The 16,529-nt window shown below is 45.5% G+C and overlaps 1 protein-coding gene across 8 annotated transcripts in view; it reads left to right on the top strand.

Annotated features, from left to right (window-relative positions):
- Positions 1 to 16,529, top strand: part of FARP1 (FERM, ARH/RhoGEF and pleckstrin domain protein 1) — a 303,757-nt gene that overhangs the window by 259,203 nt on the left and 28,025 nt on the right. For all 8 annotated transcript variants that reach the window (XM_045376837.2, XM_074021301.1, XM_065533409.2 and 5 more), the window contains 3 exons: positions 3,504 to 3,691; positions 4,980 to 5,069; positions 6,141 to 6,274. In XM_045376837.2, the coding sequence (XP_045232772.2) occupies positions 3,504 to 3,691; positions 4,980 to 5,069; positions 6,141 to 6,274 (412 nt within the window). The remainder of the gene's footprint in view (positions 1 to 3,503; positions 3,692 to 4,979; positions 5,070 to 6,140; positions 6,275 to 16,529) is intronic.

Raw genomic sequence — 16,529 nt, forward strand, 5'->3', positions numbered from 1 at the left:
TTTCATGGAGTAGCAATGAGTGTCAGTCACAGTTTCCTCTCCCTGCTGCCTGGGGCTGTGCCTTCAAAGCGGGCGACACACTGCAAGATGTGAACAAGCTTTATAATGCCATATAAATCCAACTGGGCTCATTTTACCTAACAACAGAACCATGTTTGTTAGCTTTTTTGTAAAATGGACTACTTCAGTGAAAATTGATTCCACGTAGTTCTAATAACTGCGACGTTGGACATTAGCTTTTTATAGACACAGCTCTTCACACCTGCTGGTGTGGACACCAGTTTGTACAGACTGTTGTCACACACCCTGGCTCAAAGTCAAAAGAGAATTTTAATTACTTATCAAGCTGCCAAATTCTACTAATTGCCCCCTTGTCAGCATATTTCATTAATTGCTGAAAGGTAAATGAGTTACATATTTTGTTTGGCCCATGTCACCTATACATTTTCAAAGCCTCGGATTATTTATCTTACAAGGAGAGAAGGGGCTTCTTCTCCACAGATGCAGCTCAAGTTAGCAAAACTGAACTGGAGAGTTTCAGGCCTTTCCCTTCCTTAAAATGCTGATAGATTTCTAGACCAGACTGCTTGATATTTATTGGCTTATTGGTCTTGCTGTTGAAACACACCCATCATCCGTCCTTTCTTAGGCCCTATAAGCAAAGCTGGAGTAGTGTCTTAGGAAAAGGCCAACTGATCACCCTAATTTTGTCATTCCAAGTCTGCAGGGCGCACATATTGAGTAGCTGTTACTGACATCTTTAGGCTACATGAGTGAAATGCAGCAAGCCTTCCGCCAGCAGCCTGTGGGCTGATCCTGAGCTGTTCCCTACTTTAGGTCCACAGGTGACCCTGAAGCTCCCACTCAGCCCTCTGTTTTCTGAGTCCTGTCTCCTCGAGCACAGCGAGGAGTCTTCCAAATCCAGCTGACAACTGCGGCACACCTTCTTGGCAGGGCAGGCTCTCTCCTGGAACCATAGTCTGTTACCTCATTTCTTCCAACTGCCCTGTCCCCTAAATATAAGTGTTCCCAGGTGCAATGCAGCACGGGGGCTCGCTGTTGGCCTCTGAGAGTGGAGGTGGCTGGATCGGAGTGTGCACACCCTACTTCTCCCTTGCCCCAAGTGGCAGTTCATTTCCTGTGTGTTGCCGAATGCTGTCTAGGGCCTGCTACTCGCTATTTCCTTGCCTCTGCTCCACTTCCCACTAGCCTTCTAACTACCTTTCATTCTCGGCTCCAACTCTTTCAATGATGAGGCGAATGCTTTTTCTGTTCCACGTCACTGCAAAGTCAAGGTCCAGCATGCTCTCACTTAAAACTGCCTCACCCGATCTCACGCACAGTGCGAGAGCTGAAGGTAAGCCCCGAATGTTGCCAGATGATGGTGAACAAACAAAAAACAACTCTCCAACAGCAACTCACAAATGCATGAAATGTTTTAACCTCTAGACAGACTGCCAGAATTTCTCTTTTCTATTTCCTATTTGTAGTGATAACATTTTTCTTTTTGTGTTTTTTTTTTAAGAATAGTGTAGTACCTTGAAATAACTGCAGTTCTAACTCATTGTCACCTTTTCTGTTTGACAAGTTCCACTTCCTTTGCAATTATTGTACTTAGTTGTGCACTAGTGTCAATAAAATTGACATTTGTGAAGCGATTTCTGGCCTTTTTCTCCGGGGTTTTCTGGGTCTGGTGGTGTTTTGGGTGATGGGGTCTTTGTCTAACACAAGGCTTCATTTTAGTGAGGTGTATTAAAAACAGGATTTAAAAGCAGAGGGATTTAAAAATGCGAGCTTACAGAATCTGCCTTTTCCTCACATTTGCTAACCTTGTTATCCAAGGATCATTGCACTAACCAGTAGTCCCTGGGCAGGACATCTGCCTTCTGTCATTCTCCAGGTACAGTGGTTCTCCCTCCACTGTGTTGGTGGTGCTACCGACTGCTCAACCTGGCATCAAGGGTGGGGGCTGATGGTGGTTTCTCCAGGGTTGGTTTATACTGGGATCAGATTCACCGCCCTTACTTCATCAGCTCCATTCTAGGTAGGCTGTTGTATCTTGTCATTCCAAAATGCACATGCATGACTCCAGAGGGTGAGAACAGATGACAGGAAAATGGGGGTGCTCCCAGAAAACTGCCCTCCCCCTTTTCCCTGAGAGATCTTTAGCGTACCAAGTAGCAGCGAGCCTGAAACTGTAGACTGAGAAATTGAGAAATCTCTGACTTTGGCTTTCCTTATCATGGTGATAGACAAGACTACAGGTCACTTTAACTTCGCTTACCTCATATTACCTCTAGCAAATCTGCTTTATTAGTATAAATATAAGTGCTAGGCAAAAACACTTAGGTTAGAAGTATATTCTGAAACATCCCATGTAGTTTCAGTGGGTTGAGATACAGATATTTGCAAAAGTATATTGGCAAAGAGTGTCCTGTACATATCATCTCCCTTGGCTGACTCATAGCGGGTGATATATCCTTTTTTTTTTTTTTTTTTTTTTTTTTGAGAAGAGTCTCACTTTGTCACCCAGGTTGGAGTGCAGTGGCACGGTCTCAGCTCACCGCAACCTTCATCTCCCTGGTTCAAGCAATTCCCCTGCCTCAGCCTCCCAAGTAGCTGGGATTACAGGTGCATGCCACCACGCCCAGCTAATTTTTTTGTATTTTTGGTAGAGACGGGGTTTCACCATGTTGGCCAGACTGGTCTCAAACTCCTGACCTCAGGCAATCCGCCTGCCTCGGCCTCCCAAAGTGCTGGGATTGCAGGCGTGAGCCACCGCGCCCAGCCACAATTTCGTCTTTCTTACTATGATATCCTTTATCCAGGACTCATGGTGCCCTGTCACTCTTGTCTCATAAAGGGAAATGGTGATAATATAATGATGTCTGGTTTTGCGTGTTGAAGTGATCACAGATGCCTGTAATGTGATGCTAGTGTTTCTGTCCCAAACAGTGAGAGACATGGAATGACATCACCAGGTATAACAAGCTTGCTTCTGTTCTTTGTAGAATGGGGAGTTAGTTGCTCGACCTTTCTGTTAGCTGCGACCCATTGTTACGGGACGTAGTGTGTCCTAAGTACACCAGTTGCTTAGATGCCTATTAGTATAGTTCTATTTTCTAATCATTTCCCCACGTCTCATTGTGACATAGACACTGTGTCTTTCTTGAGTAATTCTTAGAAATAAGCAGTAGTTGGGAGATGAAATTCCTATTTTGGGATACACTATGCTTTTCAGCTATTTTAATTGCTATCTAAGCAGAGTTCTCTATGTTACAATTAATTACATAACAGAGTCTCCATTGAATTACTCATGCTATCTTTATTAAGGCAGCTTTGACTTAGGAAAAAAACTAGAAAATAAAGAATCGCTTTAGGTTTGCCATGGGGGGTAGTCAAAGTTCTTACAATTTGAAAAAGGTGAAAGTAGTGAATAGAAATCAGGTCCCAGAAAAAATTACCTTTTTTTTTTTTCTTTAAAACTTCTCATCCCCAAACAGGCTCCCTGACTGGCAGCCCTCACCTTTCCGAGCTGTCTGTGAACTCGCAGGGGGGAGTGGCCCCTGCCCACGTGACCTTGTCTCCCAACCTGAGCCCGGACACCAAGCAGACCTCTCCCTTGATCAGCCCACTGCTGAATGACCAGGCCTGCCCCAGGACGGACGATGAGGATGAGGGCCGCAGGAAGGTACGGGGCCGAGGGCTCACGCACGTGTGTGACTGTGTGTGCACGTGTGTGTGTGTGTATGAATTTTAAAAATTGGAAAATATACATAAGAGCAAAGGCACCATGTGAGCCATTTTCAGTTGTACAGTTTGGTGGTATTAAGTACATTCATGTTGTCGTGCCACTGTCCCTACCATCCATCTCCAGAACTTATTTTCCCAAACAGAAACTACATCCATCCGTCACTAACTCCTCCTTACCCCTCCTGCCAGCCCCTGGCACCCCCATTCTACTTTCTGTCTCTATGAATTTGCCTACTCTAGGCACCTCATATAAGCAGAATCATCTGGTATTTGCCATTTTGTGACTGGCTTATTTCACTTAGCATTCTGTCTTCATGGCTCATCCGTATGTAGCACGGGTCAGAACTGCCTGGCATTTGACGGCTGAGTGATGTCCCGCTGTGTGTATAAACCACACTTTGTTATCCATTCCTCTGTTAATGGACAGTCATGCGGTTCCCACCTTTTGGCTGCTGTGAACATGAGTGTCCAGGTATTTGTTTGAGTCTCTGCTTTGAAGTCTGTTGTGTGTACACCCAGCAGTGGAGTCAGGTGGACTCCTATGAGAAGACGGCAAAATGGTGGACAACAGGTGACCTCCTTGCACTTACTGTTTAAAGAGAAAGCAAGGCTGGATGGCCGGCCTGCTCCACGGTGGGGCTGGCTGCCCACCTGACTGACAGCCGCCAAGGGAGTTGAGGCCGATGATGCCACCAGCTGATCTCACCTCTGTCCCTTTAGACCCAGCTACCATGTGTTCCCACAATGTAACTTCCATGTCATGAACACCAACTCCGCCAGCGGACATAGGACAAGACAGTTCCTTTTTTATGTATTTCCTTTGCCTAATTTGGTCCTTTTGCTGATGGTAATTTTTACCGGGAAGGAAACCTTCCTAGACTATATTCTCATCATGGAAATCCATTATCTTAGCCTAGCTCCTCCTCACATGAAAAGAAGAGTAATTCTTATTTATTTTCTTAACACGAAAAGGAGAATACATTCTTATTTATTCTCTTAACACAAAAAGGAGAATACATTATTTATTTTCTTAACACGAAAAGGAGAATACATTCTTATTTATTCTCCTAACACAAAAAGGAGAATAACTAAGAATTTTATTTCTCATTGATGCCAGCTAACAAAAGATCCCAAGTTAGTAATATTATCACTTTAATGAGGATATTCTCCAAGACGTATACTCAAAAATGATTGTTGTGCCTTGTTTCTTTGGCTGGGTTTTGCAGAGATTCCCAACTGATAAAGCATACTTCATAGCTAAGGAAGTGTCTACCACCGAGCGAACGTATCTGAAGGATCTCGAAGTTATCACTTCGGTATGTGCGGTATTTCCCCAAAAGCATTCAGTTACATGATTTATCTCAGTTAATACTCAGCTCTACAGGGGAGGCTGGAGCTAATGAAATGTTGGATTCCCTGACTTCAGTTGAAAGGATTGTGGTCCTAGGGTATAGAAATTAAATGCTAATAGTATATTTAATTGGGAATATATGCTATAACGTTTTTCATAATGATGATTTTCAAGTGCAAAAGAAGGAAGTTCTGAGGTAGAGAAAATGAATAAACGTTTTACTGTCTGTGTGCACCAGCCCAGAACATTTCGTGTTTTGCCCATTGCCAAGTATAACTGCTGAGTTTTGCTCACGGGAGACCTTGGAGGTGAACAGGAGATTCATTTTATCTTTGATAATAAATTGGGCCTTGTCAGCAAATTCTACCAGAAGACTCCCTTTTATTATTTCAATCCGTCCTGCTCAGTCTCGAAAACAAACTCAGGGCGCTGCAGATGTCTTCCTGACCCCTGGATTCCGAGAAAGCATTAGCCAGTTGGGAGGGAAATTGGGGTCTGTGAATTTCTGTTCCTCTGGGCTGTGGACTGTGTTAGGCCCTGGACAGGTACTTACTAAGCATCGTGCACCCAGCTCACCTCAGCCACAGCAGCGACTTGGTGTGAAGGCCGTGGCTTCGTTCCCAAGTTTGGCCACCTTCATGCCCAGTGTTTTCACAAAGGAACAGAGATGGAAGTTCCTAAAGGAATGAAGCACAGAATACTCAGTGGCCGTAAATTAGTGGTTATCCAGTAAATTGGCCAGAATGGAGGTTTTGATTCGAGTAGTTCCCCGTTTAAGAGATTTCTCCTGGCTTAAACAGTCGATGGGTAGCACACTTCAGAGAGCAGTAATATCCAGATGGTTGCTTCTTACCCCATCTAAGGAAAGAAAGGGGAAGCAGTAAGGCCTGGGCAGCCCCGTGTCCCTGAAATGCCAAGAACCTTGCAGGAAGCCGTGGCTCCTCCCAGTGCGTTTGGCTGCATGTGACTTCTGGAGAACTGCAGACACTCGCCATTGATCTTTCCACCTGTAAGTGCACCGTCTTCTTATTTCCAGTGGTTTCAGAGCACGGTGAGCAAGGAGGACGCCATGCCAGAAACGCTGAAAAGTCTCATATTCCCGAATTTTGAACCTTTGCACAAATTTCATACCAATTTTCTCAAGGAAGTTGAGCAACGACTTGCCCTGTGGTGAGTACATTTCTACTTCCCAGTTACATTTCTCCCTCCCTCTTTCTCGTGTTATTTTTATGTTGTTGTCCCTGGTAAGCAGCAGGCAGGAACAAAGATGAAAGGCAGGAAACTGGCTTAAAACAAACCAGCCTTCAAATGATTTTCAGTGAAATCCAACATGCACTTAGATCTCGCTTACAGTTTCTTTCCTTTGGTTTGCAGTTCTTCAAGATGGATTTTTTACCTCTTTTACAATGATTATATGATTATCACAAAATAAAGACAGTAGTTACTTCTGGAGGGGAAATAGGGTTTATAAAGAGTAGGGGCTTAGAAAGGCTTTGAGGAGTGCTGGTAATATTTTACTGGTGCTTGCTTTAAGTCATTTATGAAGTACATATATGCCTTGTGCAGTTTTCCGTATTCTACTCCAGTGTCTAAAACATGCTTTGAAAAACGGATCTATGTAGCATGTGCATGCGCGCACACACACACTTTTACCTTACCTTGAACTAGAAGGATCTGTTTTAATACATGAAATGCCATTTGAACAGAGACATCCAATGAATAATTAAAATAATAGAAATGACCTAAGTGTCCATCAATAGCAGATTGGTTAAAAATAATCTTAAGCCTGTCCATTAAATACCAGATGAAACATTAATGTGAGAGAAGAGGGAGGTACAAAAAACAGGAAAAGCTTTGTGGACTGTCACATGCAGAATCTGCTGCACTTTTACCTAAAATAGACGGTTTTGTAGACAATTCCTATGGCAGTTTTTTAAAGACAATTATATGGAGAGAGACACATGGGGAGTTGATTGTCTACTAAACATGCATTTGAAAAATGCCAGGAGAAAATAGCAAAAGGTTTTTGGCAGAAATAGAACCCATTATGGGCTGTATCCTCACTACCAGTGAGAATTTGGTTTGGAGTGGCCTCAGGGGCCCTCCGTGACCATAGGGCCTGAAGGAGCACTATGTGAGGTTGTCCTGCCTCGGGTGATCCCAGACTGCGGCATTCAAGTGTCAGTTGAATAGCTAAGCAGAGCTGCTTTCTGTGTGGTGAAGCCAATGTGCTGGGGCAGCGGGAGCTCTCTGATCCCCCTAAGTGATGTCCGGCTTTGTACATTTTTTATACCTGGAGGATAGTTCAGTGCAATTCTCCTTCCCTTGAGAGAAGGAGGTGGCAGGTGTTACTGAGAGGCCCCAGTGGGGAGAGCATAGCCAGAAATGGAGAAATAATAGTTACAAGGTCAGCCTTGCTGGAAATGGGAAAAATTGAAAATGCCACGTTATCTAGAGTCTTGGTATTATGAATATAAGAGAAATGTCACTTTTCAAAATTAAAAATAAAAATTTGGCCGGGCACAGTGGCTCATGCCTGTAAATCCCAGGACTTTGGGAGGCCGAGGCAGGAGGATCACTTGAGGCCAGGAGTTCGAGAGCAGCCTGGGCAACATAGCAAGACCCTGTCTCAACAAAAAGATACTTAATTAACCAGGCGTAGTGATGCAAACCTGTGGTCCCAGCTACTGGAGAGGCTGAGGCAGGAGAATCACTTCAGCCCAGAAGTTCAAGGCTGCAGTGAGCTATGACTGCACCACTGCACTCCAGCTTGGGTGACAGAGCAAGACCCTGTCTCTAAAATAAAAATAAAAATTCTAGCAAATGTAACTTTACCTTCCCAAGCTTGTCCTAGAACCTTTCACGTGTGTCCTGCCTCGTGTCTCATCATTCATACAAAGTTGAATGATGCTGTCATAATGGGGTCAAAGACCTTACAACTCTGGAGAACCCATTTGGCAGTTTGTTCTCTGGCCAGCGAGACATGTGTTAATACTGTCTTAGGCACATCTTCCTGGAGGCTCACGGCCTCTTGAGCTGACGTCACTCTAGCAGTCTCAGTGCATGTGGCAGTTGATTTAATAAGGTTGGAGAGGCCACACATAGGAAATGTCATCAGTTTGCAGTACCCTAAAAGCCCGTCATGGCGGCTTCAGCTGGCTTCCCCATTGGAGGATGCCACCAGAGAGAAATGCAGAGAGCTGTCTAATACGACTCATTTTCAGAATAAATGCCGTATGCATGCATGGATCTTCCATGACCATGAGTCGTTACCTTATCTGTGAAAGAGTATTGAGTTGCTTAAAAAGCAGTTGATATAATTTGATTCCCAGAGGGTTTTCAGTAAAGTATCTTTCTAAGATCCATAATTTAACCCATGTTTTACAGAAAGACACCAGAAGCATGTAAAGTTCTCAAAGCTAGAAAGAAAGCAGATAGTCAACAAGCAGCTCCATCAGTGGGACCTGCACTGGTGGTTGCAGCCTTTCAACAATAGACCCAAACCCAAATACACAACACTGGTCAGGGATCATTGGAAAGGGCTGCAGTGAAGTTCAGCTAATCAATTACTCAAGAACATGATGAGGAGGACCTGGTGTGGCAGGAGTTCCAAGGGAAAAAGGCTGAGTGTGAATGAGTGTAGTATGAGCCATAGACCAACACAGAGAGAAAGCAGTGTCTCTCTAGATCTGCACCTCTCAACATTGGCTCCTCGTTGAAGTCACCTTGAGCAGCCTGATACAACCCAGCCCTGTTATATCAGAGTCTCTGAAGGGTAGAAGCAATGCATTGGTAGTTTCTAAACTTCCCAGGTGATTCCAAAGTGTAGCCAAGGTCAAGAACATTTGCCCTAAAATGCCTCATTAAAAAGAGCCCAGAACCTGGAAAAGGGTGGCTCCTTCAAAATTCAAGGTTCGGCACTCTCGCAGAACACTACGCCACACTCGACTTTCAGGTGTGAAATGGGATGAGAATGCATTCCATCACAACAGAGTGAGTGGATGAGAAGAGACTTTCGAAAGCATGATGGCTCCTATCAGGTACCTGCAGTCTGGTCCTGTGGAAAAGGGCATACGCATCTTCTTAGTGGCATCAGAGGACAAAATTGAAACAATGGAGTGAATTTCCCAAGAAGCACAACGTCTGAACGCAGAAAAGGATTTCCGAAGCCTAAGAGCAGCGTGGCAGTGAGAGTCTCCCTTGTGAGGTCAGGAGCTCCTTCACCTCCGGGGTGCTCCAGCAGAGACTGACTGGCCATGTCCAGACAGGATTTATTGTGGAGCAAAACCCCAAAGCTGGCGGTGCCTCAGAGTCACTAGGCTTGGGAACTAGAGGGGGCTTTGAAAAATGCAGATTGCCAGGCCCTATCCAACGCTCTTGAATCGGAACTTTAGGAGTGAGACTTAGGAATCTGTTTTTTAAGTACTTCTTGGGGTGATCATGATGAATACCTCTTCTGCAACAACCAACCCTGCAGTGCCTCTGACAGTCCTTACGGTCTATGATTCCTTGGTTTGCATGTCATAGACTGGTTATAACTCTTGCTTCTTTAGTGTACAAGCAGTGCATGAAGGAATATATGAATGAATGAATGAGTAGGTGAGTGTGTGAGTGGCAGGCTTTGTCCATGGGGGACTTGTACTCTCAAAGGAGGAGGCAGGCACATAGGGCACAGAGGGCCGGGTCCTCTCGCAGGTGTGGGTGTCACATCCAGGGTGGGCATGGAGCGTCGCTGCCAATTCTGTCCCTGAGGACACACATGGGCCATCATTGCCTATGCAGAACAGGCAATCCTCTGGCTGAATCTATTCAGTGAGAAGAATGGGTCACAGGAAAGTTTATTAAGAAAGGATTCACCCTGGCTACCGAATGACAAACTGCACGTGTGTGTGTTCAGTGCATGTATGTGTACCCACGCCTTTCCTCTATTGCCGTGATACAGGAAGCACAGGTTGGCTCCTGTCGATGAGGATGGGTAAGATCCGAATTTGAGGTGACACCCCTGCTGTGAGGGTGTGTTCAGCTGTAGGTGTGGGCCTTGTTGAACCACATTTCCTTCTGGGTGAAATGTGGATGACATCTCCCATGCAGGGTGTTACGCAAATGGCACAGTGTCTGGAAAGGACTTAGTATACTGCACTGCACAGAGAAAGCAGGGAAGCTGATCATTTTTTAAAAATAAACTTTTTATCTGGAAATAATTATTTGGAAATAATCCCAGAGAAAAGTTGCCAAGACAGCAGTGTTTGTATATGGTCTGCACCCATCCACTTCCCATTAACATCTTATGTCACCATAGGAGAGTCGGCAAAACTAAGAAAACAACGTTGGTACGTTATGTTAACTAAAGTGTAGATTTTATTCCATGATAATATTTTCAATGATTATCATTAATGGAAAGAGATCTAAAGTGTAATATGCACCAAAAGTTCCCCAGAATTTGGTACATAAGTGATCTAGTGAGTGTGACTTTCCCTTTGCAGTCCTGCATGAGACTGCAATATATTTCCATCAACAGTGGGGAAATTACAGGGCAGAGAAAGTCTCAGGAAGTTTTCCGGAATTGTTAGGCTGAAGCTCAGTTCAGCAAACACACCTGCCCCTTTCCAAATGTCACCTTCTCCTGAGTAAACACATCTGAGAAGGAGGACGCCCAAGGCCTGCTTCTTGCTGGCAAAGCCACATTACCTGCTTTCTTCAAAAACAAAGAAACTGGTTTGGTGAGTTCTAATAACTTCAGGAGTTCTTTTCCTTGTGAAGGCAAGAACAGTTTACTCAGCTGTTCAAATGAGTTCAGAGAGAGCCACTTAACAACCTTTGGCATGCAGTCAGGACTCCCAAATGCCAGCCCTGAGGTGACAGGCAGAGGCTGAGTGCAAGGTGACCAGCTGGGTTCCCCGAGATGGATGGAAGGCCTGCTTTGCTACAGAGTGCCTTGGTAGATTCTGCAGGGTACAAAACTCCACTTACGAGCCAGCTGGGAGCTGGAAGACAGCAAACAGTCAGTCGTACAAAGGGGCCCTCAGAATTGGCTATGGGGTGCACACAGTTTTCATGGAGGATCAGCTGCACATTTTAGGAGAAACTTTGGCCAGAGTCATGTGGAAAGCATGCAGGAGACTGGCCGGGAGGACCAGACTGACTGAATGTTGAGATATCACTGGGCGGCCAGGGCTCTGTGGGACAGCGGAGAAGGAGAGGGGAGGCCACCTAGAGTTTTGAACACAGTCAGCTCAGAGGATGGTCATGAAAATGGGAGGGAAATCAAGCCAGGAAGAAAGAAGCATACAAGTACAATAAGGGAAGATGAGCTTGCTTTGGGAACGATAATTTTGAGGCCCCATGATAAAGTGCTCCAGACAGTTGGAAATGTGGGTCCCAGGCTTGGGAAGGAAATGAGGCAGAAAGGTGTAGGTTTGGAAGTTATCCACAAGAATCAGATCTTCAAGGAAGAGAACATTGAGAGGAAAAGAGAGCCGAGGGCAGAATCTTCTCGACTATACCTTTATCAACTATTTATGGAAAGCAGCTTGCTTTCCATAAATGTAGATCATGGCAGCATAAAAACCAGTAAAAGAAACAGAAGAGGCCACCAGAGGTTTGAAAGAAAAAAAAAAAACACATAGGGGTGGAGGGTCCAAAAGACAGCAGGTCTTGGAGAATGGCAGCCAGGAGGGCAAGGATGGTTTGAGGAAGGTAGTTCTTGGTGTACAGGAGCAGACTTCAGGCAGGAGGAAGTCCTGCAGGGGTAAGAGATGTGAGAAGGGCGTCCTGAGGGATTGGAGAGCCCTCCAGGGCAGAGAGGGGGCTCTTTCCGGGATGGGACACTCTCACAAGCTGCTGTCAGGAGTTTCACAGGGGAGCAGCATTGTGTTGCTTTGACGCCAGTGGCTGAAGTGCAGATGACTGAGCAGGTCAGAAAATTGTTTCACTGCCCAGAAAAATGGAGCATCTTTATAGAAGCACTAGTGAGCCATCATAGAACAAAAATGAATTAAATACTTTTCTTATCATTCTACCAGCTCTCTGAAGCTTCAAGTGTTTGTGCTAGGTATCATTAAAATAAAAATCATAAGGGTTCCTTAAAAAACTAAGCACAGAATTACAATAGGATCCAGCAGTTCCCCTCCTCAGCATGTGCCCCAAAGAACTGAAAGCAGGGACTCTACCTTTATCTACAGTAGCCAAAAGGAAGAGGTAACCCAAATGTCCATTGACATGAGTGGCTAAACAAAATGTATGATGGAATATCCTTTTATTTATTTATATTTTTATTAGTTTTTTAGAGACAAAATCTCACTCTGTTGCCCAGGCTGGAGTGCAGTGGTATGATTATAGATCACTGCAGCCTTGAACTTCTGGCTTCAAGCAATCCCCCCACCTCAGCTTTTCAGAGTGCTAGGATTATAGGCATGAGCCATCACACTTGGCCTTGTTTCCTTTTTAAGCATGAGTAAAATTGCATGTTTGTTTGCTGTTTTGTTTTGTTTTGAGATGGAGTTTCCCTCTGTTGCCCAGGATGGAGTGCAGCAGCGTGATCTTGGCTCACTGTAACCTAAGCCTTCCAGGTTCAAGCAATTCTCCTGCCTCAGCCTCCTGAGTAGCTGGGATTACAGGCGTGCACCACCACACCCAGCTAATTTTTGTAGTTTTAGTAGAGAAGGGGTTTCGCCATGTTGGCCAGGCTGGTCTTGAACTCCTGACCTCAAGTGATCTGCCCGCCTTGGCCTCCCGAAGTGTTGGGATTACAGGCGTTGAGCCACCACGCCTGGCCAGATTTCATGTGCTTAAGCATAGCTTGGAACTAGTTTTTCTTGGATTTTCTGCCTTATTCATGACTGTATAGTTCACAGTGCTTTGAGAGCAAGCTGTTTCCCTAAGACAAATGAAACTCTTTTTCCAATTGCCAGAATTTGCAGGTGGGTTTCTACTAGAAGACACTTGAGAGAAAGCACTCTCCAGGCCACTGACGAGTCTGACACGGCTCTTCTCTTCTGCTGTATTTTAGTACGTGCCCTGTTGGCAACAGGAGTGACACCGGGGCTCACCTGGGTGCTATCAAACCTGCCCGTGACTGGGTTGTCACTTTTGATCCTCTTTTTCAACTCGATCTGTTGGTAAACCTCAGGAAGGCAAGAAAGAAGCCATAGTTTTGAGCAACCTAAGAGTGTAATTGACAGACTTGAGGGTGGCTGAGAATGGGAGGGCTTCTTTCTTCTGTGTTTCACGTGCGGCGTCCCCGGCCCATGGAAGATGCCTCTCGCACAAATGTCGTCTTGACAAGTAGGCATGTGAATTAATGCTAAGATTAATGGGACTTTACTGAAAAATCTGCATATATCACATGTGGCTGATACATATGTCATACACAATATATTAGGTCGGGTACAGTGGCTCACGCCTATAATCCCAGCACTTTAGGAGGCCGAGGTGGGTGGATCACCTGAGGTCAAGAGTTCGAGATCAGCCTGGCCAACATGATGAAACCCCATCTGTACTAAAAATACAAAAATTAGTTGGGTGTGGTGGCACGCGCCTGTAATCCCAGCCACTCGGGAGGCTGAGGCAGGAGAATCACTTGAACCCGGGAGGCAGAGGTTGCAGTGAGCCAAGATCGCGCCACTGCACTCCAGCCTGGGTGACAGAGCGAGACTCTTGTCTCAAAAAAAAAAAAAAAACTATATGTATATACACACACACACACACACACACAGACACACACACACACTGTGACTTCGGCTAATTTGTTTGCTTTTGGAACCCAGCCACCCTCCCCACCCCATATATTAATGTAGGGTCCGTCTGTTCCCACTTACTCAGTTCACACTATGCTTTTCGCTTACACAGACACACAAGCATACATAATTTCATACTTTTTTTTCCATTTAGAATCCTAGACACTGCAGGGAGTAGTGAGGACAATGATGTGGTGTTGGTGTTGCAAGTGAAGACTAAGAGGCTTCAAAAAAAGATCCGTTTTCAGGGTTGAGTGAGCATCTAGAGATAGAGCCAGGGGACAAAAATGAGCCGTTGAGCTCCACGCTGCACTGCTGGCGTGTGTACTCTGAGGAGACGGTTCTTCGTATTGTGGCAAGGAGAAAAGGGGAGAGCTGGGTGATGAGTAAACACGCTTGGGTTTACGTTGGGCCCTCGGGATATGCAGCGTGCCAGTCACTGCCCTCTTTCATGGTTAAGGAATCTCCCCGGGCACTTCACCACAGCCTGGCCAAATGTTACTGCTTTCCGGAAAACACGCCCTGTCAGAGGGAGCCCACGCCCTGGGGCTCATGATGCTTTAGAGGAGAGTTGGGAGATGTTATTGCCACCAAGGTCACCAGCACACTGTGAACTGTTTCTCTGATGTTCTAAATGGGCTTTATGTTGACCCTGCAGTTGGGGAGGTGAGTAAGAGGGCTAAGTATTGATTGATCGTGACTGGCTTTGCCCCTGCCTGCGACGACAGCCTGCACGAGTGTTTCTTGGCAGTCAGAGACAAAACTCGTACAGGCTGTCCTTCCGCCTCCTCTTAGGGAGATGGTGGGCAAAACACTCACAGTCCACCCTTGGAGACAACCTTGCTGTTGGCCAGCGGCCCGCCCACAGTTGGTCATTTTCATGTCCTTTTCTTCTTCCTTGCCGTCAGTCAGTCTGCTGCTGAATGACTGACCAGCTCACATTGTGGTGAATGAAGTTTGGATATGAGGTCAGGAAGACCTGAAAATTCATGAAGTGTGTGAGTATGTGCTGAGTCCTTTGCTGAGGTGATGTGTCGTGGCTCCTGGGAGTAAGTTCATCACATTGCACAGGTCAGAATGGAGCGTCCACGCAGCTTCTTAGCAGACTTTACATGGTTTTCCTAAGTGAAATTGTCAAAAGAATTTTCATCTTTGTTGCTGTGTGGTAATTACGCAGGCAACAAATATGTGGCCCTGCCTTGCGGACAAGGACCCCTTTCTTGTGAGGTTAACATCCGGAGGACGTGGTGGAAGGATTAGAATTCCTTTTCATGTTCTTGATAGTCCAGTGACCTTTTAGCTGTTCATAATAGAAGGAACACTTTGGCTTTATAGATTTGGAGGTAGTGACATGTAGAGGAAGTAACACCATGAGGATATTTCTAGATGGGCAGCAGGAATTTGGATGTTGCCCCCAGTCCCTGGGGCTGTATCCTGTGTATTTGGAACCAAGCAGGGCTGGGACTTGCTATGTGACCTGAGGTGGGGACAGAACGAGACGAGAAAGACAGATGTGTTGTACTGTTTGCAGTGACTTCAGAGACCCCCAGCCTGTACTCACCACATCACGTAACCTGACCCCTTTACAATTAGGCATCTGCATCGTCCCAGCCGCACAGGGGTCTGATGGTGTCAACCCAGAGCCGTCTCTCCCATGAAAGATGCTGGGGACTTAGAGAGAGATGGATGTGGGAAGGAAGGTTCTTTCGAGTTTGGAGTTTTAACATCAGTAGATAATAAATAGTTGGCAAAAGAACAGAGGAAGTGAAATAGATGACATTTGGCTTCCATCTCAGTCCCCACTGCCCTCACCCAGCATCCTCTTCCCAGCCCTTCATTTCTCTTGAATAGGGGTGTCTATGAGACAGAGGGTGTTGCTTATTACTAATGGAAGCCAGAAGCCTCCCCATTTCTTCCCCCGAAATCCAGACTCTCACTAGAATATCTAAATGATGTCCTCTGAACTTCAGTCCTTTGTTTCTGTATGTTCTCAAATGGCAGATCCATTCAAAAAATTCTGGGGCCAATTATTTAAGTTCCAGATAACAAGGCCAGGCACTGTGGCTCATACCTATAACCCCAGCTGAGAGGCTGAGGCAAGTGGATCACTTGAGTCCAGGAATTCAAGGCCAGCTTCGACAAAATAGACCCCATCTTTACAAAAAAAAAAAATAAGCTGGCATGATGGTGCACACCTCTAAGTGGCTACTTAGGAGGCTGAGGGAGGGAGATGGCTCGAGACCAGGAGTTTGAGGCTGCAGCAAGCTGTGATGATACCACCACGCTCCACCCTGGGTGACAAAGCAAGACCCCATATCTTAAAAAAAAAAAAAAAAATTAAAGAAAATGGAGGAAGAGGATTTGGTGTTGGAAGTAAGATCCTAAAATCTGGAACATCTTATGTTTGAGATACAAGATGTGGGGTCATTCGCATGGAGCATTCTGGATGGTCTAAGAAATGCATTACCTGCATCAGCCGTGGTTTGGCATCATGAACTGATATTTCATCATGAACTCCTATTTGCCATGGGGCAAATAGGAGGGCTTGTATAGGAAGAAGTAGAGGGTGAAAAGCGAGGACCACCAAAGGGCTCCCAAAACACACAGAGAGCTTGGGAGCAGCCTGAAGAGGTGGCCACGAGAATTGAACGGTTGGCCTGAAGAGAAATGAGGGAGTCTGGAGAGGAAAG

The sequence above is a fragment of the Macaca fascicularis genome, chromosome 17 (assembly GCF_037993035.2).
Source record: "Macaca fascicularis isolate 582-1 chromosome 17, T2T-MFA8v1.1".
In the NCBI taxonomy this organism is placed as follows: domain Eukaryota; kingdom Metazoa; phylum Chordata; class Mammalia; order Primates; family Cercopithecidae; genus Macaca; species Macaca fascicularis.